Source organism: Centruroides sculpturatus, unplaced genomic scaffold (assembly GCF_000671375.1).
Source record: "Centruroides sculpturatus isolate CEXI.00-Female unplaced genomic scaffold, Cexi_2.0 scaffold20, whole genome shotgun sequence".
Lineage (NCBI taxonomy): Eukaryota > Metazoa > Arthropoda > Arachnida > Scorpiones > Buthidae > Centruroides > Centruroides sculpturatus.
Window position 1 is genome coordinate 569,707 of NW_019384333.1, and position 27,262 is coordinate 596,968.

Genomic DNA, 27,262 nt, shown 5'->3' on the forward strand with positions numbered 1-27,262 from the left:
CAACTGGTGGCTCAAATCTAAGGTGCATTTTACCTATTTTTGTTTGTCCAAAATAGAGGTAAATCTTAGAATTGATGGAGTCTTACATTCATAAACCAAAACAACAATCAGAATCTGTCATAAGTGAATTATGTATTGTATGTGTTACAGAACAATATGTTTTCAACTATACTGTTCCATGGTCATATTAGTTGAAATTAACTTTGCTGGTAAAGTGTGTTTAATTTAAACTCCTTTTTAATATTTAAAATTCCTCAAAGATGACATTATGCTTCAGCATTCAAATGTGTTATTACATATGCATAAATAAAGAAGGCTTGCCAGATGTCCTGTCCAGTTTGTAGTTTTGTTCCAGTTAGAAGAAAGATACCAATAATTTCTGTAAATTAATTGGAGATACAGAGGAGCAACTTTTGGAAGACCCTAAGCCAAGAAAGGTGGCTGTAATATGGCTTGACCTTAACACTCAGCACTATTGTCAGTTACCCCTTCCTACTCCAATGCACCCATCACCTTCTACCCATGCTGCCAAATAAGAATAAAGACAAATTACTATGTGCCTTGATTTAGTTAGTGGCTAACTATTCTTTATGCATGCATATTGTTTTCATAATTACTGATTTTGTGTTGCATGAAATTTAAGTGTGTCAAATTGGAATGGGGAGATGAAAAGTGCTTCCATCATCAGTTTGGCATTGTGAAAATCTCGTAAGCCAACATATAGAGCTGTTTAATAGAATTTGTATTGTTTTTCTATTTTGTTGTTACTTAACAAAACAATAACATTATTTATTTAGAAAACTTCTTTCTCCATAAAAAATGTAAAATTTGATTTTAAACTCGTGTCTTAGAATTGATAAAAAATATGATATGTTAAAATGATATCTGACGAATTGAGTGACAATTCATGATGTGCTAATTAGATGGTCAGATGACTGGTGGTTAAGTCATCAGCCTACTGCTCTGGGAGACTCATTGGAATCAATAACTTTGGGAAATTTTCATGATCTGCTCAGTTAAGTCAGATCCAATTCATCACCACCTAACTACAATCCATTATGGAATTTAATTATGTTTTCCAATGAGGGGTATAGTTAAAAAGAAACAGAGAAGAATGAAAAAAACACATATATACCAATATGTATTATAATTAATAATTTGATATAAGTTTCATTGCTTATTTAATATTTTTAGCTCTTTATCAAATAATTATATCCAACTAGGGAGTTAACAATCAAAAATAATTCATGAAATTGTTAACTTATTTTGGAAATAGTTAAGTACACACATTCATTGAATTATTTTTCACTATTTGTAGGATCAAATGTAACAAGTGCAGTTTGTTATGCAAATGAAAGCAAAAAATAAATAAAAAAAATATTGATGATATATTTTGGCAACATGCTTTGATAAAGTATTAATAAGCTAATAACCACTAATTTATATATATATATATAATAAATTAGTGGTTATATAAAGTGACTAAAAATCAGTTAACAGAGAGATTTTTAAGACTAACAATATGCTGTTTTAAAATCGTTTTTAACTATTATACTATTAAGATAATCTTATAAATCTCAGTTAACTGACTTTTGGACCATATATGAGTCATTTGCATATATGTGAGCTTGTTTCTCCTAAAAAAAAATGCACATTTAGTTAAATTCATTTTGTTTACAATAATTCAGAATATATATAATTTCAAAATTATAAACTTTTAAAACCTAAGATTAATATAAAATTGTAATTTATTTATGAAAATAATTTCAAGTTACATGAAGTAATGAATCTTTTGACACTTCCAAAATTATGCAGTCTAAATAAGATTTTAAATCATCTTTAGACATGGATTTCATTCTTACAATTGCTTCTGGTGTGACAGTTATAACTCTATAATCCAATTTGTTTAATTGACGTATTTTGGTCTTCATCAAGCCGATTACATCATTTCTAGACCTCAGAGTGACTGATTCGTCTAATAATTCAAAACATATACGTATCCGAGTTTCACTTCTATCATTTTCCTTATTATTTTTTGCTATCAGATTTTCTTTAATGGGTATTTTACATTCAAGCAATCTAATGTAATTATCAACAATTTTGACTTCTAGACAGATGCTCGATAGAAGTATGTGCGGCAAGATAAACAAACTTTGAAATGGTTTCGTCCCATTACAATAACTTTGAAGAATTTGCAATAAATCTTCATAACCATACCGTTCATTAATATCTTTATATATAGTTTTTAATGGCAGGTTGAAGACTTTATCATAATTTTCTGGAAGCCGAATATATTCTAGTTGAGGTTTTTCTATTTTGATTGAATAATCTATAAAGCGTAATTGATACATTGGCTTATCCCTATCATTGGTTACTAAATTACTTAGCACTTTACTAATAATATTATTGTCATAATAATTAAGTATAATCAAAGAATGAACACAATCAATCAACTGATGGTAATTTTTATAAGTAATTTTGTTAAACTTATTAATCGTTTTGATTATAATGAAGAAAAAATTATCAGACTGGCACGTATGACCAACATGTGATACAGCCCACAAAAATTTACTTATATCTTTCAATCTTATATCGGTTGAATCCTCTTTTAAATACTTCATAACATGGGCTTCTAAATACTTAAAAGTTTCATTGTCATACCATCTGACATTTGCAAATGCTGCAAGAATATGTACACATTCTGCAAGAGTAAAATTCCAACACTCTTTTTTAACATAATCTTTAAGCAAATTGAAGAAATCTTCATCATAGTAACAACTCTGACGGATTACCTTTAGCATTGAAATTAAATCAAACCGATCCATAATCCAAATATTGTTTTTTATAAAACTGACAATTTTATGCAGCAACTGTTCTGATTTTATCTTTATTTTCATCTTGAAAAATGCAGTGCATATAATTCCCCATTCTTCAAAACTAATACTTGCAGAATTCTTAATCAGAGCACTTTCAAGTCGTTTAATTAATAATGTGGGAGGAAGAGTCTTTGATCTTCCTAAATAATAAATCATTTGTACTAAATTTTCTTTCGTACAAAAATGTATTTGCATACACCACAAATTTTTCAAGACATTAAAAAACTTGCCACCGAGGGTAAACTGTTCATCAATTAATATCCAGATGTCAAGAAAATATAGAGAGGTAGCAACTTTCCATTTTACCACACGTGAAACACACTCTTCATCAAAATATGGTAAAATTTTATTTTTATTCTCTCTTTTATATATAAGTTCAATCAGAGTTTTCTTTAATTCATCATCACTTAATTTTATTATATTTTCTAAACTAATTGTATTTAATAATTCGGTATCAGATCGTACTGGATTTATATTACGAACTGTTGTATCTTTATACAAATCATTTTGATGAAGAAAATCAAAGTATTTGCTATCAAATATACGAAATTTTACATTTCTATCAGTATTAAAGACAGCACACCTCATAATATTTACGTTAAATCTGTTTAAGTTAGATGTATTTATATTTTTATAAGAATAACACAAAATATTTATAGGTGTTAAATGCTTTATCTTATTGAATCTAGGAAATAACTTTAGAAGGATACATTTTCTGACAATTTCCATTATATACTTCCTTTAATAGCAAAGTTTTGATTTATAAATTATATCTTATGATGATCATATCTTCGGAATATCAAAATTACACATATTCTTATACTTTGCAAGTAATTCTCGTTTCATAATAAGTTGTTTGTGTAAAGCATCCAGACGACGTAACTGTTCTTCTTTTGTATAATCGATACCCGGTAATTTTTGTATATGTTCTCGACACTGCTGCAGTTTATTTTTCAATTCTTGTATTTTTTGCCCACTGTCAAAATTCTCTCTAGGTTTCTGAATGGATTCATGTGTATCACGTTCAATGCTAGAATGAAAATAATTTTAAATAATTAATGTAAAAATTTTCTAAGCAACTCAAACTAAATTATACATAAACTTTAAAATTCCAACTAATGAAGAATTCTGAAGAGAAAATCATAACAGAGTAATTTTCTTTAGAAACACTAAAATACAAATTTTTTTGAGTTAAAAATGTTTTAAATTAGTTAAATATTATAAAATCTAAGATAATTAACTTCACACATTCATTAATTTTCTGCAAAATAGTTTTGAATTTTACAGAAATTACCCAAGATTGGTATTTGATGAACATATTCCTATATTTTCAATAAAAAACAATTCTAAATTTACAAAGTTTAATAATTTGCTTAAAATCACTTTTTGACATAATAAATTATTTCAATTATGAATTTAAAATGTTAAAAATAATTTCAGCAATTGATCAAATGCCAAATTAACGAACAGGAGAAGTTTAAAGAATGCCAATGGCTGTGTTCAGCAGACTCAACAGTTCTGGAGTGATTGAGTATTTTTCTGCTGAATGCCCTCTATAGTAGCACTCTTTTGGAACATGTTTAGTGTTTTGACGTCAAATTTGGTAGCATCTTTCATTTACGCTATCTGAAACTAACCAATGAGGCTTTTTGTTCCAATGCAATGTCACTTATTGTTCAGCAGATCAAGGTTGCTACGTAACAGCTACCAATTTGCTCAGTTACAACTGTTGAGGCTGCTGAACGAGGCAACGTTTAAAGCCTGAAGACAGCCTGTTACCCAAATCAAATAGATAACATTGTTCAAAATGTCACACACTGTTAAAGGTGAATTGATCAATTCAGCAGAGTAACCATGGTGATCAGTTCATTCTTATTGAGTAGATGATTGATAAATATACTTTAACAGTTTACTATTTAATTACTTTGAAAACATTGTGAACTTATATCTCTTTTGATAATATGAAAGCATGGAAATATGCATGAAACATAATAGCTAGGAAACACTTTTTTAAAGACAGAATAGCATGTAAAATAAGGGAAAAACAACTGTTGGGAAGCACTTTTTTGTTTTTTTTCTTGCTTGACAGTAACTTTTTCTAGTTTCTCTTACTGATCAAATTTATCTTCACTCAGTTTCTGCTTTAAAAATTAAATAAAAGTGATAGTTATCAATAAATAAAGATCAATTTATCAATCAATGGACAAAGGATCAACATGAAAATCAATTCTAAAAGCTATATTTTATCTCTCACTCAACACTAAAAGCATATTTATTAATTTCATTTTGCTGTTTAAATAGATTACATTTAATAATAATAATATACCTTCTTATAATATCATAGATCAGAGGTAAAAAATCAACATTAAATTCCTCTTGACTCATCTTCTCCTTCCTTTGAACACATGCAAGCTTCTTAAGTGTTGCCAGCTCAGTTTAACATTTAAAAATATAATTTTTTAAAAATAAATAAATATATATTTTATGTTCTAAACGTGAAATTTTATTTATTTCATAATAATAATAATAATTAACTATTTATTATTTTTTTTTCTTATAAGTGAATTTAATCTTTAAATAAATAAATAGTCATGTGATAAACACGTGTTGCACACAAACATGGAAGAGAAACCTTCTGATGCTCCTGAATGTACGCACGTTTACGTAAATCTTAGATAGTTCTATAAATTATAATTAATTAAAATGGTTTAAATGTAAACAGTAAAACGTATTCATTATTTTATAATTCTCAAAAGTTTGTTTTTTTAACGTTATTAATTATTAAATGAACGTAACGTAGTTGTTTCATCATGAATAAGTACGAATATTAAGTAAAAGTAATTAATGTTAAATTTACGGAAAATAAAATAGTAGAATTATAGAGGTTTGTTTATTTTTTTAATCTAAAATAATTAAGATAAATATTTTTAGCATGCCCAGGAGTGTCAAGTGAAGAAGCCGGAAAAGCGTCTGGATGTCAAGGATGCCCAAATCAGAAAATCTGCGCTTCGGGGAAGTTACAAGGACCAGATCCTGGTACGAAGAATGTGGTGCAATTACACCTCTGAATGAGACAGTTGGGACCCATACCCATACAAGCAAAAATGTCAAAGAAACCATTTCTCTACGCCTGATCCTTGGCAAAATATGACTCCTCAAAATCGACCAGGTTACAAGCAATCGGGAGTCATATCGCTTCACTAAGACACTCCCGTTTAAATATTTAGCCCACTTGACTGTTCATGGAGTACTTGATGTTATATGTTATATAGTTTTATGGGGTGTGGGGCTTGCCCCCATGTGGACACGAGTTGCTCGCTATTGCTATCGCTCACATCAAAGCACATGAATATGTGTGGTGTGTTGGTCAAGGCTTGCTATTGCTTCCTTGACTGATATGGAGCATGGAGAATAGGCAGTAGTACTGGCACTTGGTAAATACCGATCTTTTCGGGCAAATATCTCATTAAGGGTTACATGTACAGGTATGATTCCTTTGACATTTTTTTCTCTTATGGGAGGTAACCAATTTTGGGGTGGCAAACCCTTCATTCAGAGTTCATGTCTTACCAAGAACATTAAGAAAAAGTTATTTATTTTAATATAAAATACTTTATACTTATGACACGCATAAATAGACTTTTAATTAAAATTTTAATAAGATAAACGACTTCCAACCACTAAACACTGCGTTGAATAATAACAATCCACGAAAAACCTTTATTTTTACGAGTGTTATGTCACTATTAAATTCCACAAGTACTTTCGACCTCCACCGAGGTCTGCTTCAGGTGGTGACTGGCTGTGTTTCGACCCAACCGTCATGACGATGTTGCCAACGATGTAAATAAATAACTGTGCACGTCGGGTTTCACCCCTCCGACCGACACTGTTCGAATTCCTCGAACAAGTACTTCCATGCCTGTGCAAGCATTTCCCCATCCTTGTAGTTGGTGCAGTTGCCCCCCCTGATAGCTTTATGAACTTGTTTTTTGAACTTGAAGCTTTATGAAAAAGTACTTGTTCGAGGAATTCGAACAGTGTCGGTCGGAGGGGTGAAACCCGACGCGCACAGTTATTTATTTACATCGTTGGCAACATCATCACGACGGTCAGGTCGAAACACAGCCAGTCACCACCTGAAGCAGACCTCGGTGGAGGTCGAAAGTACTTGTGGAATTTAATAGTGACATAACACTCGTAAAAATAAAGGTTTTTCGTGGATTGTTAAAATTTTAATGGATAAAAATTTAAACAATTTGAATTTAATTAATAAATATATCAGTGTGCAGCTATATCATTTGAAATATTTGAAAATTGCCAAGGATTTAGTAAATGTTGTGTATTAAGAAACAGAAATTAACTGGCTACATCAGTTTCTAAAAGTATATCCGGGAGGTTCACGTAAGCATTTATAACCAACTAATGATAAATTCAAATAGAACGTGTTATACTTTTTAGGATGATTAAATAATTGGAAATATTTAATACTTTGACACTTTGATATTTAATATTGATATTTTAGATATGCCAACAATAGTTTATTATATTTTTATTCTCATATTATAATTTGTTTATATTATTTTGATTATAATTTGTTTATATGTTTTTAAATGTTGATACCAAATTACTAATAAAAAACTTTAATGTGAAAGTTAGTGTGTTTAGCAGGAAAAAACATATGACACATTTTACATTCTACTTCTTATATGCATTTTAAACAGTTACATTTTATCATATTTTACTAAATTTTTGTTACATAAATATGTTATGCGTTAGTTTTATTTCCTATATATTTTTTAAACATAATTATTTGAACTAATATACTATAATTTAAATACTAGTAACTATATTTTTCTAGATCTAGATAAATGATGGCTGAATGGACAAAGCAATTGATTCTGGGGGATCTGGAATCAAATTCAGGAGGGCAAATTCAATAATTTTTCGTGGGTAGTTGGTCCATCCCTCGGCATCCAGCTGACTCCTTTGTGGTCTGGTCAAACCCACAATGGATGTAGAAAAAAGGCCCTAAGAAGATCTTTTCCATACCCACTATGGGTTTGGAAAAGGTCCGTAAAGGGAGTTATAATTAAAAAATTATTAAAAATTAATATTATAAAAATAATTTGATAAAATGTTGTATGTATGGCAGTTTTAATCATATTGATAATTTGGTATATAGTTTAAATAGATTTATTGAATTATATCTTTACATACAGATATGTAGAAATAGACCAAGAAAAATTTCAAGTATTATTTACAGTATACTTTATAACAAAATTGTTCTTCTTTCAGATATTGAACTCATTACAAAGCATCTTAGTGCTGTCAAACACATTATATTAGTTATGTCTGGAAAAGGTGGTGTTGGAAAAAGTACTACTGCAGCAATACTTGCATCTTTATTAGCTGAAGACGAAACAAAAAATGTAAATATATAAATACTGTATATTAATTCAAAAATTAACATTTGAAAATAATTGAGGCAGAGTGTTAGTAAAGCCTCTTTTATGTGGCTTATAAAATTGTATTTGTTCTCAAAATCTGTTTGATTTTGATTAAACTTTGCCATTTTTTCTTAATTGCAATGAGGAGTCAAAAAATGTAATGAAGGTCCATTTAAATGTAAAAAATAACAGTCTGAATTTATTTTGATATACAGAGGTATTAAAGCAACAATGTCTGTGCTCTCTGATGTTACCAAGTATGCCTAACAATTTTATGCCTAGGAGTCAAAAATAAAAACAGTATTGCATGCCCCTAACAGAAAATAGGTGTAAAAAATGAACAAAAGAGAAGAAGGCAATTGCCATTAATTGTTTTGTTCTTGGATTGCCTCACCATGTCGGCAGTAGCAAGGATTGTCTCTCCTGTGGCCAGCAGATACAAGGAAAGCCTCTTTTGTGGCGGGAAGTGCAAAGTTCACATGTCCATGTTCGTCAGGTACAAAGGTTGCTTGCCTCTTCTATGCCTAATAGGTGCATGGATCGCTTCTTTCTTTTTGGCTTCACCATAGTTCTATCACAATATGACAAAATTGGGCAATGTCTTAGTAGTAACAGGAATGCTGTATTAAAACATTCAATAATAATTGAATGTAATAATTTAATTATTTATGACTTGTATTGATTCCATCTATTTAATTTCTTTAATGTTTAAATTCCCAAGTGTTTCAATCAGGTCTTTCCACATTGTTGGAATTGACTATGAAGTAAAATCCAGACATGCTGCACTCTGCAAGTGCAAGCATTGTTAGTTGGCTAAATTTTGTTATATCCTGTAGTGGGGGCCATTGTCTAGTACTGTATTTTTTGATTTTAACTGACTTTATAAAGTTTGAATTTTGCTATGAATGCTTTTATGTTTTGATAACAGTCTGTGATCAATTTTTCACTTTGAAGCTACTTGTTAAGTTCATTTAATTTCATTGTGATATCGGTAAGGAAACATAAATCCAAAAGCCATTGTCCATCATATAATTCAGGAACATTCTGGTCATTTTCATTCATAGAAATTCAAATTTCTTTCCTCAAATTCCAAAATCTTTCTAAGCATTTCCCATGACTTAATCATCAAATTTTCACATAAAGAAAAGCAAATTGCTTTACTTGGATTCCAGTTCTTGAAGATAATCTTGAAACTGATGATACTTCAAAGAATTATTTTTTATTGCATTAACTCTTTTAACAACTGACATCACATGGTTCATATTAAATACTTGCACACATTAATTTTCAGATACAAAAAAAAAAAACAATGACAAATGAAAGCTCCAAAGATTTTGAACTTTTTTACATGGCTTCTCTATGCTCAAGAATTAATTTAACAGCAATAGTTTTGCCAATTATTGAAGCTGCACCATCTGTGGTGATCCCAATTAGGTTTGTTAATTTCAGTCCATGGTCATGCAAGCATTTTATGACAGCTTTTTATATATTTTTTCCAGTATTTGTGCCTTTCAAACTCAACATCGAGAAATTCATTGGTCACATTCATTTTACTAGCCACACCTTTAATAAAAGTGGCAAGTTGATCTGTATCCTTAATATCTTGTTTCATCTAAAGCCAATGAGAAATACACAAACTTCTTAGAAACTGTGTTCAGTGTTGAACAAATTTCATTTGAAATGTTATTAATTTGCACTACAGTTTGATGTGACAGGCAGATTTGACTGAAACTTTTAACTTCTTCTGGAACAATCTTTTCAGCTGCAGTGATCACCATCTGAAAACAGTTTCATTTTTTCCCAATAATATGTGATATTCACATGCTGGCATTAACAATGGCATTTGATTCAACTGTTTGTTTATGAAATATGTTTTGTTCTGCAGTCAGACCTGCCTTAAGTATTTGTAATTTCCTTTATTGTTTGTTGCTAGTATCAGTCAGAATCTCAAAAATTTTTGTAGGGGGTTTGATCTGGATATGCCGTGCTCTCACCATCTGGTTGCCCAACTAGATGGTGAGAGATGGTCAAACTTCTGTCATAGATTACAAATGGTCTTTTAAAACCCACAGGACAAAAGCAATTATTAAAAAAGGAAAAAACAAAATTAAAATCAATTTAAAACTAATCAACACTAACCAACACTGGAGTGAAGTTATTTACATATCTCAAAAGCTGTTACCAGTGTGAAACCCAAATAAAAACGAAAAAAAACAATTTTCCACAAATGTTTTCAAACCATAAACAGTTCTTCTTCAGGTGAAGGTGAATTTCCGATAGAATGCAATTAAATAAGAACACGATTTGAAATTCGAATACATGTTTCTTGATGGCATCCCACTGGGCATGCGCACTCTAGCTGGTAGCAATTGACGAGATCTATAGGTTTTTGTCCATTAGTGCTTGCCATGCTATGGACAGAGTTAATTCTTCTTTGTGATTGATACAAGTGTTGTTGAGGCTAAATCTGTAGATATAAATGGCCTCCAACCACCTTAGATGTTCTGTGTGTGGTGAGGTGAGGATGACTCTCGCCTGGTTAAAATCCGGCTCTATGTCTGGCTCATTGGTGTAAACAGCAAGAGCAGTGGTGGTCCCTGCGAGCTATAAGTCAGTGATGTGCTTTTTCATTCTAACCCCCCAAGGAGCGCTTCATAGAGCTGATGTAGATGAGTTATCTATCGCATCTGTGATCCTTAATTGGGATGCTGTACACTCCAGGGAGTCTGTCCTGGTTGGGAACGTCCTTTCTCTTACAAAGGATGTCAAATATGGTTGGACGTCTTCTGTATGCGATGTGAATGTGGCGCTTCTTAGCTATCTTGGTATATAGTGATTTGAGATATGGGTTGTAAGTGACTGGGATCCTTTCTTCATCATCAGATTGGTCTTCATCATGGGAGTGGACTTGGAGTGCATCTTGGGAGTGGTGAAATCTGTAGATTAATTTACGAGTGAACTTGGGATACCATGGTCAGTGGCTAAGCGATGAGTATGTTTCAGTTTGGCATGGAGAGCTTGTTGAGTGGACGAGTGAGTGTGCGCTCTCCTAATTAAGATGTTATAGGCTGCAATTTTATACTGATTTGTGTCACAAGACCCACAGGTATGTGTATGGATTCCGATCCCAGTTTACAGTACACCTCGGTATGGATTGCCGACCGTTCAATTCTAATGTTAATGTCAAGGAAATGGACCTCCATAGAGTGTGCTTGATCAATTTCCAGGATCAAGCCATACATCAGCTCTACGAAGCGCCCCTGGGGGGTTAGAATGAAAAAGCACATTGCTGACATCAGCATGCGTGGACCACCACTGCTCTTGCTGTTTACACCAATGATCCAGACATAGAGCCGGATTTTAACCAGGTGAGAGTCATCCTCACCTCGCCACACACAGAACATCTAAGGTGGTTGGAGGCCATTTATATCTACAGATCTAGCCTCAACAACACTTGTATCAATCACAAAGAGGAATTAACTCTGTAAAAAAGGGCTGGCAAAAATCACAATTTAAAAAAGAAATGTTATATTTTTAATTGTGTTGGGATTATCATCTGTGGACATTTTAGACTGTTTTACATATTTGTACAGAGTAGTAGCCTACAAAGAAAGGTCATCTGTGCTGTGAAAAATAGTTGTTCCTGGTGATTGGACATGGTGAACAATGAAGATATGTTTAGTATCTGTAATGTAATTTTTACTTTATTAAATAGGAATTAACTCTGTCCATAGCATGGCAAGCACTAATGGACAAATACCTATAAATCTCATCAATTGCTACCAGCTAGTGTGCATGCCCAGTGGAATGTCATCAAGAAACACATATTTGAATTTCAAATCGTGTTCTTATTTAATTGCATTCTATCGGAAATTTGCCTTCACTTGAAGAACTGTTTATGTTTAGAAAACGTTTGTGGAAAACTATTTTCTCATTTTTTCGTTGTTATTTGAGTTTCATCACACCAGTAACAGACTTTGAGGTATGTAAACAATTTAAAATTATAAAATGAAATCATAATGATATCAATATAGCACAGATCATGAGAATTAAATTAATTTTTATGATGATGATGTTTTGTTTACATAATAATTATTAATGTTGATATTTATTTACAGGTTGGGATTCTTGATATTGATATCTGTGGTCCATCTATGCCAACTATTGTAGGTGTGGAAGGTGAACAGGTATTTGAAGAAATTGCTATCTTTCTAAATATAGTTTTAACTGTTGTGTGCTCTAAATGAAATAGAGATACTAAATACTTTATATAGTGATTCAAAATCATTTCTGCATCATTTGAACTTCTAAAATGTGCTCTTATGTCCCTATGAAAAATAAGTTCTTTCTATTTAAGGTAACAGGATCATTCTATCTTTTCATGTATTTTATTCAAACTTTATGTCAAAGTTTCAGGACATACTGGAATATCACATTAAAACCATTATAACTTAAATGAATTGTTAAATTTGTATTCTTATTCTTCTTATTATTGCTGTTTCGTATTTGTATTCTTTATTACAGAAAAAGTATAAATCTATAATCTGATTACAATTGAACTACCATTGTCTATAGTATTTCATAGAACAATATTGGAATTGATGTGCTGGATCTTGAATGTGCATTACTCTACCGATGTTTGAATTTTCAGAAAAACTTTACCTTATTATGTTTTGAAAAATTTTAATTACATAGCTACAGCATGTCATTCAAGATCCAGCACATTGGCTTCACTCTTATTCTGGAAAATACTATTGAAGTATAGAAAAACTTACAATTCAAACATTGCATCATATATCTTGTGACATTTTTATCTCTTTTATAATTTCATGTTGTTTGTGAAAATGTTGGAAATTTCAAATAAATTATAACAATTTAAACATATAAAACATATATTCAAAAATTATAAGATATCTTACTTATATGGGAGAGAATACTAAAAGCACAATAAATATATTATTATTATTATTACGTTGGGTTTTGTGAGTTATACTCAGTTGACATCAGTTGCTGTACTATGCTGGACCTAGAGTCAAGGCATAGTAACCGAAACAAAACAGAAATTTAAAAAGTATGTCAGTGTGTGTCTGTATTCAGGAATTTCCTAACAATATGACATGTATTCAATATAGTGGCCTTCTGTAGTATAATATATGTGTTTCTATTCAATTGTAATGTTCCCAGGCTTTTGTGTAGTGTGTATGGTATGACACCTGTAGAGGAGAGAACGACAGGTACAATAAGCACCCTATCCATTCTCCACAGATGCCTTATTTCCTGGGCATGTTCTGTGTACTTGCTAATTTTTTCAGTGAATGTGTTTTGTATATTGTGAGTGTTTGGAATGGTTATGTCTATAATGTAAGTGATTTTAATATGTTTGTCAATGAGTGTGATGTCTGGTCTGTTGTGGTAAATTGTTTTATCTGTAATTATGGTCATAGTACATTTTGTGCATGTTGTTCTGTCATAGTACATTTTGTGCGTGTTGTTTTCCAATACTGTCTGTGGAATGTATTTGTAGTATGGTTCGTGGATGTATAATAATTTGTGTTTCTTTGCAAGCTCTTGGTGTATTATATTTGCTCCTTGATTATGCCTGTGTAAATATGTCTGTGCCAAGAGCTTGCACCCAGAAGTAATGTGTTGTATAGTTTCTGGCATGATGTGACATTTTTTGCATGTGTCATTTGTGATTGTTGTATCTTTGAGTATGTGTTTTCTGTAGTTTTTAGTATTTATGACCTGATCCTGTATGGCAATCATGAATCCTTCTGTTTCCCCAAAGAGGCATCCCGGATCTAACCAGCTGTTATTATTATTATTATTATTAATGACATCTGAATAGTTCATCTTTAATTACTAATGTTTCATTTAATATAAATTATAACTAAATATTAAATACTTTAGAAAATATATTTATATTAACAATTTAAGAGTTAAGATTTTTCTTCTGAAATTTTCAGGTACATCAAAGTGGATCTGGTTGGTCACCTGTGGTATGATCAATATTCCATATTTAATATACATAAATCAATTTTTTATTCTTTGTTATAATTTTTAAAAATTTTGTATTTAGTTTGTTGAAGAAAATTTAAGTGTTATGTCTGTTGGCTTTTTGCTCGAGAGTCCAGATGAGGCTGTAATTTGGAGAGGTCCAAAAAAGAATGGTATAATAAATTTTGTTGATGTTATTTTTATTTTCTGTGTTTACATATTTTCTTCTGTTTAGGATTGTATCATGTGCAGTTACATTATTCAAAATATGATTTATGTTAAATTTTAAGCACATCATTTGCTGCCACCGTGACACATCTTACTGCGCTGTGACACTTGTGGAATGGCATATTCCCTCTTCAACTTCTATTAATCTGACCAGAACCCTCTTGTATATGAGAAAGTTGATGGAAATCAGTGTGAACAAATATTTCAAGTTTAGTCACAGGTTAGGTACATACTCTGGTTGCTGCAGAAGAGAATCCTTTTTGTGGCAAAGAATGGAGAGAAATCTGGTCCTGACTTTCTCTCACTTAGAGAGTCATGGGCATTGTCAACTACCCATTACCATCAATGTGGAAGTCGAATGATGCTGTCAGCAGACCCTGATGTTGATGGTCTGAATTGAGTGATTGATGGTGTATAGAACAGCTTGAACTATTTGTCTCAAGAGATTTCTTCATCTTTGGGAACAAATTAAAGTCACATGATTAGGGTATGATAAAGCACCTCCTAGCCCCACTGAAAGAAAAGATCATTCACATCTATAGCCATATGATATTGAGCATCATTATCATATGGCTACAGATGTTAACGATCAGCATTGTCATGCAAAATGATGTGTGAATTGTTCAGAAAGTGATATCACTTCTTCTGTAGACTGCTTGCAGACTATGATCCAAGAACTAGTGCAGATTGTGCTTTATGTACTGCTTGTGTTAGGATAACACCATTGCAGTCATATATAACAATGATTACCTTTACATTATTGGGGTTCTGTTGCACTTTTGTCTGTCAAGTAGAGCCACAAAGTTTACCGTGCATTACTCTGATGTTTCAGTTGGGGCTAGTATGAGTGAGCCCATGTTTCATTAAGAGTAATAATGCCTCTTAAAAAGGCTTTTCTTTCTCAGCAGAATTGTTTCAAAAGGACAGGAGTAGCATTATGACATTGTCATTTCTAGATGTCAATGAGACAATGCAATATCCAGCAAGATACAATTTTCTACATTTGCAATTGTGTTTTCAGAATGTGGAGGACAGTTGTGGGCCAGATTGACCTCCTGTGCAAGATTATGAACTGTTCATCACTGACTATTCTCCACTAATGTGGCCACTGCACATACACTTGGTCTTCCATAACTGGAGATTGGTCAGGCCAACATTGATCACAAACATTCTAATCCCTTTTGAAATGTTTTTGCCCACCTTTTAACCACACTATGTTGTCACAAGCCTGTACAGGTTCCTGATGACACTTTCTTGGGTTACAGTTTTCAGCTGATTTGCAGTTTCAATTTTCAGCTGATGACATTACTCCAATTTAACAACATAATTTGCTTTGCAACATTGTCTGCTCTTTTGCATCATTATTATTAGGCAAAGGTATTATACTGTAAAGGGCAAAACCATTTCTATTACAGGTAAGTCAGGTGTACTACTTAACTGGTATTTTGCTGTTCTCCTTCAGATGTCTGTTTAAGTACAAACCCACTATTAAAGTTCCAACCCTCTCCATATGTAAATATTTCAATTTTGTATGTTTGTGAAAGAATGACAAGAATAGTTATAAAATTGGTCTGTCTGATTACATTCTATAATTTATTTAGAAACACACAGATACAGAATACCTATAATTACTATTAATTATAGAAGCAATACAGAAACACAATATAATATATAGTATAATATTATAAAATTATTTTGATTATTAATATTAATATTTTTAAAAATCATTTAAATTTTAAAATTTCTTCTTTCAAAGGTTTAATTAAACAATTTTTACGTGACGTGGATTGGGGAGAATTAGATTATATGGTAGTTGATACACCACCGGGGACATCAGATGAACATTTATCTATTGTCCAATACCTTAAAAATTGTAATGTTGCTGGAGTTGTACTAGTAACTACACCACAAGTTTGTAATATTTTTAAATATTATAACTTTGGTTTCCGTGGGAAAATTTTGATAATAAATTTGATTTTTTCAGGAAGTTTCTCTTCTTGATGTTAGGAAACAGATCACATTTTGTCAGAAAGTTAAACTTCCAATTCTTGGAGTCATTGAAAATATGAGTGGATTTATTTGTCCAAAATGTAAAGTGAGTGAATTTTTATATATATGAACATATTTCAAAAAATTATTAATTAAAATTAATTTTGTTATAATTAGTTTAATTACTTAATTATTTTTTGATTTATTTATAAGGTTGAATCACAGATATTTCCACCGACGACAGGTGGTGCCGAGAAAATGGCCGAGGAAATGAAAGTTTTATTTTTAGGAAAAATAAAATTGGATCCAATAATAGGTAATATAATTATTTTAATTAAGTTTCAGTGATAGCAAAATATAATAATTGATGATTTAGTAGAAATATACTTTATATAATAAATGCAAAGATAAGATTTACAGCATCTTCTGAAAAGAATGCTATAATTTTAAATTATTGTAATTATGTTAAGTATTATCAAGAAGTATGTGGTGTATATTGATCAATGGTAGACAAAACCTGGACATATTCTATCTACATACAAATGTCTTTTTGTCTCCTACCTGTAGGAAGTGCCATAAATAAAAATGACAACATGATTTTTGAGTTTCACATACAATTTCAAAGTGATCCCGCATGTAAGAGAAACATTTGTATTGCACAATAATGATTGATTTCAATTTTTTAACTGTAGAACACAAAATGCCTTCTCTGTTGCAGATTTGCCATTTTTGTTTTCAGCACATCCTACAGATAGTCAATAACAAGATGTGTGAATGCAGACATGAGATGAAACTCTGACAGAATTATTGGTGTAAAATGCATACTTCTTGCGTAATAATTAATGATGTAATTACAACAATTTTAAATTATAGCAATTTTTTTTTTTTTTTTTAAGACCCCTGTGTACATATCATTCTTTTATAATAAAGTATATTAACAACACATACTTAACTGATATTATAAAAGAATGATATATCAATCTTATTTTTACCTATATTTACAACTGTAAATACAGTATTTTATAAATAATGACTTAATCAGATTTCTAGATTTGTCTTCAAACTATTTTCTTGGCTTAATACTTTTAAAATCTGAATTTTGCCATCAAAATACAGTGTATTACTTCCAAACTGAAGCATTAGTTCATAGTAAATTGTATTTTGAAGCTAATTTAATCTAAAATGCTCCATGATAATAAATAGGAACTAGTTTCTTCAGTTTTAAGATAGCATTACTTAATTATAATTATACAGTATTCCCCTCTATCTGCACAAGATAGGTTTTTAAGCCCTGTGGTTGCTTGAAACCTTTGCCAAATCCTAAATAATACACTTTTTTTTTTTACATACATATGTACATAGCTGTGATACAGCTTAATTTAAAAATTATACAGTCATATTAAACAAAATAAAGTACTTAAAGCACTGTATTTTTATGATACTGTAAGTGTGGATATTGTTTATAATGTGCTATATGACTGGGAGAATGATAATATGTAAGTGGAAAACTGGATAAACAGTGATAAAGGGATGATTAATAGTTCTGCCCAGACTTGGGCATGTATGAAGTTTACAAATTAAAATTTAAGAGTTTCTAATTTTAGGATATTTTAATTAATATTTTCAAACTGAATAAGGGCTATACTATACTATACTTTCAAATATCTGCTTTAGTCATACATTTAATTAATTTGAAAAATATTTATCTTTACATAAATACTTCTACTTGAAGTTTGTCAATTACCGTCTTTATATTCTACAGGATGAGAAAAATTAGGCATTAAATTACATTAAATATTTGAAACAAGTCAATATTTTACAGTTTTATGCTCATTTGGTGACCTGTCAGGATGATTAGAAATAAAAATATAAGCAACTGAATGTTGTTTTGTGTCATCCTTTGCATACATAAGAACAATCTTTCATTATTCTTTCATTAATTTAGTTGCCGTAATATATCATCTGAAAATGGTGATAACTAATAAAAAAGAATATTGATTTAACTATGCATTTAGACCTTGCTTCTGTTAATTTTGACTAATTTAGTTCTTTGATTCAATTCATATAATAATCTTACCATGGGACCAGATTTTTATATTATATTCTTGCTTTTATCACTCTACTGCAACTTTTATATTATATTATATGAGGCCTGCACATATTATATTCTTATATTCTTTACTCTTTGGTAATTCTGACATTTTATTTTGTTTTTCAAAAAATAAAATAGTTGCTACTAAACTCTTAATGTATTGATTTTCTATCAAATAGGTAAGAGCTGCGATAAAGGTAAATTATTAACTAGAGAATTTCCAGATTCTCTTGTAAGCCATGCTTATAGAGATATTTCAAAAAGTAAGTATTATTTAACAATATTATGTATTTATTTTTTGTAGAAATTTGTACATTGAACTATATTATCCTGCATTTTGTTTGTAAGATGAATTTCAAGAATGAAAATTCTTCATTCTTGCTTTATATATTTATTTAATTTGGTAAATAATGCATCTTTTAGAATAATATATGTTTTAAGTGTGCTGAGATATTTTTATGATGCTTTTAATAAAAATTAGAAGACCAACATGATAGAGGGTGTAGTTTAATTTACTTTTTTTAACGTCATGACCTATTATCATTTTAATTTAGTAAAATTGTAATAAATAAAAGTTATCAACTATCTTGAATGGCCATCTTCAAGTCCTATAATTAGATTATATTAGTGGACAATCCATAGTATCTATGGGCTAAGGGAAAGGCATTATATCAGGCCATATATTTCTTCATAAACTACATACACAGGTAGCTCATTGCTGAACCTTACACTGAATTGTTGCAAAAAGTTTGCAAAAATTCAGTGTTAAGGTTTACCAATGAGCCTTATGTGTATCTTATCAGCTCTCTATACAAAAATGATATCAGGCTCCAAATTTCTAGAATAGAAATAGATTTCAGATTATTACATCAGAAAACTTATTGCACATCTGCCAACCCACCTTTATATATAACTCCTTCAGATTCACTGAGAAATATAGGAAGAGTTAAGCTGAAAAATCTCCATAGTGTAAGTTATGTATGGTATAGTAGAAACTAGATTTAATGTATTTACTCATTGCTTCTTTCTAATTTTCATAAACTGCAATGTTGATGTGCATTTAGTATCTTTTGATTTAGCATATTTTCAGGAACTTTACACATCAAAAACTTGATCTTTAGATGAATTTTATCTCAAATAATGTTTTTCAAACAAAAAAATAAGAAACTGTATTTATTGTTTGCATGAGTTATTAAAGTTCAATGAGTTATCAAGATTGTTTTGTCATCTTGTGATAGTGAGAAGACATGATATTTTATACTTTTGGAGCCTTGGTGTGAGGCTCCAGAAGTGGGTCGAAATTCGTGCACGAAAAATATTTTAATTTCGTAAGAAAAAATTTTTATAATTATAATCATTATTTTATATTGTAAAAAGAAACCCTCAAACGCAGAACGAATATTTAATGTCCATATAAAGTCATATCTGTAGAAATTTCTGAGAAAAAACGAATTTCTCAGAAAGAAACAATAGATGAATTTGAGTACTTAGATCGAACGTCTTCGATAGGAATCAAATTGTCAGTCGGGGGGACTCACCCCGCGATCTGGGCTCCGATCCCGTTACAATTCGTAATGAGGAGGGGAGACCAATTAGAGAACGGGGGCAGATCGACATCGACCTATCGGAATGTTCGATCTAGGACTCAGAAAAACTTATAAAAATCGCGCAAAAATAGGATGTGACGTTCTTGGTTCTAAGTTCGGTGTGCTCCGCTTCTGGATTTTTCCTGCGGTTCAATAACGGGAACTTGGTTGTCGTCCCGAAAGAAGTTTTCGCCATCTTGTCCCAGCAAGTTTCGTCAAGGGTAATCTACTGCGAGAATCACCCCTTCAAGTTGTGCTGTGCGCCCGGAGCCTACGTTTTCCTCATCATCTTTGCCAAAAGAAGAGAAGATCGTAGAAAAGATTGAACTTTATTTACGAACTGATTCACTCTGTGGATAGGCTTTACGCCGAAGAAAACAGTAGTTGTAAGCGAAATTTTTATATTTAATAAATAGTTTGCAATGGAAGACCTGTCTCAGTAAGTTTTTCCACTCCCACACGACAGTGCTGACCGCTCGACTGTCATGACACTTTCTCCCCAATCGGCAAACCTCGCATTGGCAACCTACTAGCCTCACAGATTGGCATAGCAAGCAGAGTAAAGTGATATCACATTGTTATCACTCTGTTGTCACAAGAGGATGAAATAGTATAAAAAGGACTTGCTGGATGATTGTACAGACAGTTGTAGGGAATTATGCTTAAAGGTATGGGTGAAAGATGTGATTTAACAGACTTTGAATGTGGAATGATTGTGGGTATTAGAAACAGTGGAGCAAATATCAGCAAAATTGCATTGCTTGTGAAGTGTTTGAGAGCAGCTGTTGTTCACGTGTACAAAGAAGGGACTACCAAACAAGCAGATTTCAATGTAAGGCATGTGGTCGTCCTTGGCTGCTAGTTGCTTGAGCTGAAAGGAGAGTTGGAGTTGCCAGACTTGTCCAGTCGAACAGAAGAGCAACAGTACTTCAGATTACAGCTGACTTTAGTCAGGAAACATCTCTGATGGCCTCTGAATGAACTATTTGCTTAATTATACATAAAAGACCAGGATTATTTTGACTTATTTCAAAATTGAAAATTATGACTATACAAACTAAGTTTCAGTCCTTTTGTCTTTATTTATCTTTTCATTCCAGTCCAGGAATCACAAAAGAGCTGGCGACTTGAAGAAAAAATCTTCTAAAAATAACAGACAAATACAATTAAAAATGATCTCGGCATTGACTCTTTCTTGTAGGCTATGACCAGAAGGAACTGTTTGCTGTACATTACATCATCTTAGTATGGATGCCTAAGGCCTGTTCAAAAGCCTTTGTTGTCTGAAGTTAACAAGATCAAACAACTCCAATTTGCTCATAATTACAGAGATTGAATGATAAATGACTAGAAAAGGGTAACATGGTCTGATGAATCATGTTTTCAATTGCACCACACAGATGGCAGAGTGCAAATATGGAGAAAATAGCATGAAAGCACGGATCCCACATGCATTGCCATAACACTTCAAGCTGGTGAGGCAATGTTATGGTTTGGAGGATTTTTCCTGGCATTGTTTGGGCCCTTTGCTTTGAGTGGAACAACATCTGAATGATCAAAGACATTTAAATGTTACTGACCAAGTACATCCAGTTATGTTAATAACCTGCCCCACTGGAGATGGATACTACAAGTCGACCCCCGTATAAGATCATTGATTATTCCGTTTTATATGAATTCCATGTTGTACGAGTCACTTAGATTTTACAAATACGTGTACCGGGCTGTGAACGGCTCACGTATTTGTAAAATTTAAGTGACTTGTACAACATGGAATTCATATAAAACAAAATAATCAATGATCTTATACGGGGGTCGACTGTATACTTCCAGCAGGACAATGCTCCATGCCATAAAGCTCATATTGTCCAAAGATAGTTTGAAGAGCATGATGAAGACTTCACCTTGCTTAATTGTTCTCCACAATCATCAGATCTCAATCCAATTGAGCATTTGTGGGATGACGTCAAAAGGGACATCAGGCAGCTGGATCCAGAACATCCATTCTTAGTATACTGGAAAATGCAATTTATCAGATATGGTGACAGATTTTTCCCACCACTTACCAACATTTTGTAGAGTCCATGCCAAAGAAAATTCCAGCAGTATTGGAAGCAAAAGGTGGCCCAACAATGTACTGAGATAGTCATAATAAATTGGCCACTCTGTCTGAAATAAAGGTTTATTCATGGAAGTATTTATATGTTAACATATGTTTTGTTTAACTGTATCTATTCTGAATGCACATACATATGTATATATATTTCTATAATGTATATCTTTCTGGCATGTTTTTTAAGACTATTCAAGTTTTATATATTCCATGTTTTAATCTATTTTTCACCATTTTCTTGAAAAACATTAAATTGAGTTTCTACTGTATCTAGATTTGAAAAACAAAAATCATGCAATAGAACAACAAATGCATAATTAAATAAAATGTAATGTAAAAATTCAGAGGATGGACTTCACAAATTTTACATTATTCCAACTATTCTAATTTACAAGTAATTTTAATGATCTTTAAAACAAGCTTTCCGTAGTTTTGGCTAGTATTGTCATATTTGGCAATGTACCAAAGCTGACCAAAATTACACGTCTAAAACTTATTAGATGTCAAATAATACAGTTCTTGCCATATTTGTCTGAATTTATCTACAGATTTCTCTATTCATGTACAGTACAAATGTCGTCCATCCTTAAGTTTTGGGCATGTGTGTATTATTACTTTGCTGGATTAAAAAAAGGTTTCAACTATGAATGAAGTTAAATTATTCATCTGTACAATTTAGATATTATTATTATAAATTAAATAGAATTTTAATTATGGATTTCTATAAATTTGCTTGTAAAAAGTTAGCAAGAGTTTTATTTTAAGTAAATACTTGGATAATGCTATGATATTACAATAGACTCCTGCTTTACACTGTTGATCTGTTTCAGAAATCCCATTTTATTATGAAAATATCATGATGTGAACAAAATAATACATTCAAAGATCTTGAAAGTTCAAATCATTCTGTAGAATTAAATTATTTTCTTCACTAAAAATATGATTTTTTCTAATAGAATTATTATTTTCATTAAGATGATTTTATTACATGTTAAACCAATGTAAAGCAGGAGTATATTGTAAGTTTAAGGAGGCTCCACACATTTGATTGCCGAATAATTACCATTTGTCGAAGTGTTTTCACGTTGTGAGCACATACATATAATACACATGATTATTTGCTGAGCATCGGTTTGTTGACAGAATTATAAATGTCTGTGCAAGATTTGTCCCCTTTGATTCGGCATAATATACCAACAAGGAGTGGGAAACGGCAAATACGGAATAGTAATCTACACTACTTGGTATTGGCCAAATGTTTGCTTGACATTTGCCAAGTACCGAATTTGTGGAGCCACCTTTATATTAAATAAAATTATCATCATATCTAGATAATAAGATATATATTTTTTTTTTTGCTTAACAGAAATTCTCCAACAAATTGAAGCTGATCAAAATATGGATACCACATGATTGAAGTCACTTTAGTTTAAAATTCTTATTTAAACTAAGAGCACAAAATGTTAAATCTGTGATGGTAAAATTATCTCAGATTGAAACTTTTTACAAAATACAATAAAGTACTCAAATCGAAATACTTTTAATTAAAATTTTGTAAAAGTTAAAGAAAATAAAGGCGTTATTATTGTTATTTTCTATATATTTATCAAAAGATCATGCTATCTGGATCAATTTATCCTGAAATAAGGTCACTGAAAATAAAGCTAAGTGAACTTGTTTTGGATTAAAAGGAATGGAAAATATAAAGAGCAAAAGTTCATGTTGCAATCATACCAGAGCCAGTCTCTAAAATATTTGTGTATTTGATTTCTGTAAAGACTTCTGCTAAGATATTTGGTTTCTCATTAGGGGACCGGAACGATTTACGCAGATTTCTTACCAGGTAGAATTTTTTGTATGGTAGTCCACAGATACATCTAGCCTGGGCCTCATCCACAGCCACTGTCAACCAAATAAGTTGACATACAGACAGATGGGTTTCTTAAAAAGCATAATAATAGAGACTCGTATTGAATTTATGAAATACACTTGCATTCACTACATTAGCAGATGTGCAGAAGTAACATTCAAGTGATAATCTCACTAAATGGCCCTCTTGGATTCCTCTTCAAGCAAAGGAGGCTCCAGTGTTATTGAAGAGTAAATACTTACATAGAGATGGCATAACAGTCACTATATCTAAGTATCTACTTTACAATAAGGTTAGACCTTAGGTCTTGTATATTAAAAATGTTTATATCTCGATATAAGTTTGAAGCTGTATTAATTTACAGTACTAAGAAATTCTCAATTTTTATTTAATTAATTTTAATTTTTATAGGTTTTTTTCTTGCCTTAATTATTTTTATGGGACATTTATAAATTTCTTAAGTTTTCATCAATATACTGTATATATGAGTTTGTCTAAATGTAATTTTTGATTAAATAAAGAAATAAAAATCATGTNTGTAAAAAATTTTAAATAATTTTTTTCAAATATTAAGCTTGATTACACTCAACTGATTTTTTTAATTTTTCTAATTTTAAGAGCAGATTATTATCATTAACAATATTTCATCACTGTAGAAAAGTTAACAAGATTTCCTTCAACATATGTTCAAAGAGGACCTGTTTTTATTTTGATGTATTGCTATGTGTTTGTACTGTACTTAAGCAGTAACATGATGTAACAATAAAACATTTACAATGTAATAGAACAAAAGTTTTATTTTTTACTAGACACACAGTGCGTAGAATGCTTGTTGATAGACAGTACATGTTACAGCATCTTCAGCAATGTTTAAATAGTGTTCTTAAACGAAAACTGTTTTCAGGAGGTGATTTTACTTTCGATTACAATTATCTTTACTTCTTATATAAGTCCACTTTATCCCTTGCAGTTGTTCTCCCAGTCGAAGTAGAGAGGATAAACTCGAATGGTCTATTGTTTGTGTGACGAAATGGACCTTTCAAAACAACTATAACAGTAGTATCTTATAAATAATATTGTAAATCTAACAGCAGAAGACATGATAAACAAAGTCCAATAGGCGTCTGGGAATTTAAACTTTGAACGGGGTATGTAGACACCACCTGCAATTGACAAACCGAATTAGTGGAGTTAGTCGCTTTTTCTCTATTAGAACTTTTCTCCCTCTTAGATGGAGGAAGTTAAAAAGAAGTGTTCCCGCTTCTAGGATATTGGTTAGGATGGAATGAAGACAGGACGATAAACAATTTTCTTCGTGTTTACGTACAACTTCAGTAAAATGAATGAGTCTGTTCACACTTTTGTACTGTCGATTAAGAATTGTACAACATTTTAACTTAAGATATTGAGTTTGGATGGAGTCGAGGGCTTTGGTTTGGGTGGAAGTAAGAGGCGAATATTAGGAATTGTGTAGGTTATAACACTACCGATGATGCTATCGACAATTGTGAGATCTTTGGGGGAGCCGACCGTGTTTCTTATTGCAGAAGATTTTGAAGATGTTTATGAACGTAGATGATGAGACCTCCACCTTTATTATGGGCGTGGTATGTGAAGTAAGCGTTATAGTCCGGTAAATCTAGTGTACGGGTTGGTTGTATCCAGAATTCCTGGATAGTGATAATATCGTAATTTTTTACGATATTAATCACTAAGTGACTAAGTGTCCTCCGATGTAATTTGTGATTTTGTTAGTAAGGCTGGTAGCATTCTATTGGAGCAGTTTCATAATCGTTTGGTCGGGTTTTTGGATTGTGGAGTTAGCAGTCGACGTTGTGGTAAAGAGAGGAGGGAGATGGTTGAGGCGTTTCGTTCAGATTCTTGTTTGGTAGGTTTTGTTTTAGTTTTTTTAGCTCTAGCTGTGGTCGTATCATCTTTTAGTACGTGCGAGATCTCTCTTGTGCGACATTTTGTGGAATATGCGGCTTCCTCAGCGCTAGGTATGTTTTGCAGTTGTTGGTTGGGGGTGATTGTTGTCAGTGAGTGATATATGGTGGTAACGTTAGTGTCGGTGATTGGAGAGGATGAGGTATTAGACACATGGAGGCAATGGAGGAGGGGTCTGAATGGTTTTCTGGCGGGTTTTAGGTCATGGGCATGCACGAGGAACGCTTCGTAAGGTCTTCAAGTATCTGTATCATGTGGTTGAGGATGAGATTTTGTTTGGTTATAGCGGTTTGAATGGCGGTAAGTTGGGGGAAGATGTCAGAGTGATCAACAGGTTAATTTTGTTTTTGTAGTTGTTGATGAGTCGGACATGGGTCGTCTTGTCTACAGCCGTTCTTCACCGTTTCGCTGAAAGTGGATTGTCATTTACTGGTGCGTAGCATGTGGGTAAGTCGTGAGCAGTTATATTGTTTTTAATGGTGAATGATAAGTTCTATGTAATAAGACGAACAGTTTGGGGATGAGTATAGATGATGACCGAAACAATTGACACAGATGGGCTAAGGAGCAGGACATGTGTCACCATTATGCTGGTCACCGCATCTAGTACAGTGGAACTTGCTTCTACAGAATTGTTGAGTGTGGCCAAGACGGTTCCAGTTGTGGCATATCCGCTGACACTCTTTATATTCCTCTGTGCGATATGCTGACAGGAAAAGGCGGACACGCGTTGGCACGTGATCCGTCGCTAGTTCGAGTTTAATTGTTCCGATCGGAATGCGCTGGCCGTCATGTGTTCTGCTGAATCTCTGCACTCTAATTGGGTAGTGACCATCATCTTGGAGAAGTTCATAGATTTCTTGTGCATTCAGATCAGTGGGGACGACTTTGATTACGAGAGTTTTAGTGTTGAAGTTGAGAGTCAAAGTAATGTGAATCGGGATGTCAATCTGTGAGTGAGATATACCGTCACAATACCGTCCTTTGTCACTACGCGACAAAGGACGGTATTGTGGAAACAAAGTTTCCCGGTTTTAGTGGTTGATATGTTAGTGATTTTGGCATTGAGATCGGAGTGGTGGCGTTTTAAGTGTTTGTATAAAGTCTTTCCGTC

At 32.0% G+C, this 27,262-nt stretch overlaps 2 protein-coding genes across 3 annotated transcripts; one reads left to right on the top strand and one right to left on the bottom strand.

Moving 5' to 3' along the window:
* The first annotated feature begins 129 nt into the window (after positions 1 to 129).
* Positions 130 to 24,575, top strand: LOC111630735 (cytosolic Fe-S cluster assembly factor nubp1-like). Of its 2 annotated transcripts, none has more exons than XM_023374890.1 (11): positions 130 to 209; positions 5,808 to 5,912; positions 8,175 to 8,308; positions 12,445 to 12,513; positions 14,293 to 14,325; positions 14,406 to 14,496; positions 16,308 to 16,462; positions 16,536 to 16,646; positions 16,754 to 16,856; positions 18,812 to 18,895; positions 23,698 to 24,575. In XM_023374890.1, the coding sequence occupies exons 1-11, from the start codon at positions 131 to 133 to the stop codon at positions 23,742 to 23,744; spliced, it is 1,011 nt and encodes a 336-aa protein (XP_023230658.1). In that variant the 5' UTR covers position 130; the 3' UTR covers positions 23,745 to 24,575. The 2 variants fall into 2 exon arrangements, with proteins under 2 accessions (XP_023230658.1, XP_023230665.1); XM_023374897.1 differs by lacking the exon at positions 130 to 209 and adding an exon at positions 5,477 to 5,526 and having other exon boundaries at positions 23,698 to 24,574.
* On the bottom strand, positions 1,733 to 5,284 carry LOC111630750 (mediator of RNA polymerase II transcription subunit 9-like). The gene is made up of 2 exons (XM_023374902.1): positions 5,203 to 5,284; positions 1,733 to 3,906 (listed from the first exon to the last, which is right to left on the bottom strand). The coding sequence occupies exons 1-2, from the start codon at positions 5,259 to 5,261 to the stop codon at positions 3,660 to 3,662; spliced, it is 306 nt and encodes a 101-aa protein (XP_023230670.1). The 5' UTR covers positions 5,262 to 5,284; the 3' UTR covers positions 1,733 to 3,659.
* Positions 24,576 to 27,262: the final 2,687 nt, after the last annotated feature.

Bases quoted from the DNA above. Each gene is read 5' to 3' on its own strand.
- LOC111630735 (XM_023374890.1), top strand. From the start codon at position 131: ATGTATTGTATGTGTTACAGAACAATATGTTTTCAACTATACTGTTCC. The intron at 8,309-12,444 runs GTAAATATATAA...ATTTATTTACAG, and splicing joins CTGAAGACGAAACAAAAAAT to GTTGGGATTCTTGATATTGA. The intron at 14,497-16,307 runs GTATAATAAATT...CTTCTTTCAAAG, and splicing joins GAGAGGTCCAAAAAAGAATG to GTTTAATTAAACAATTTTTA.
- LOC111630750 (XM_023374902.1), bottom strand. From the start codon at position 5,261: ATGAGTCAAGAGGAATTTAATGTTGATTTTTTACCTCTGATCTATGAT. The intron at 3,907-5,202 runs GTATATTATTAT...TTTTCATTCTAG, and splicing joins ATCTATGATATTATAAGAAG to CATTGAACGTGATACACATG.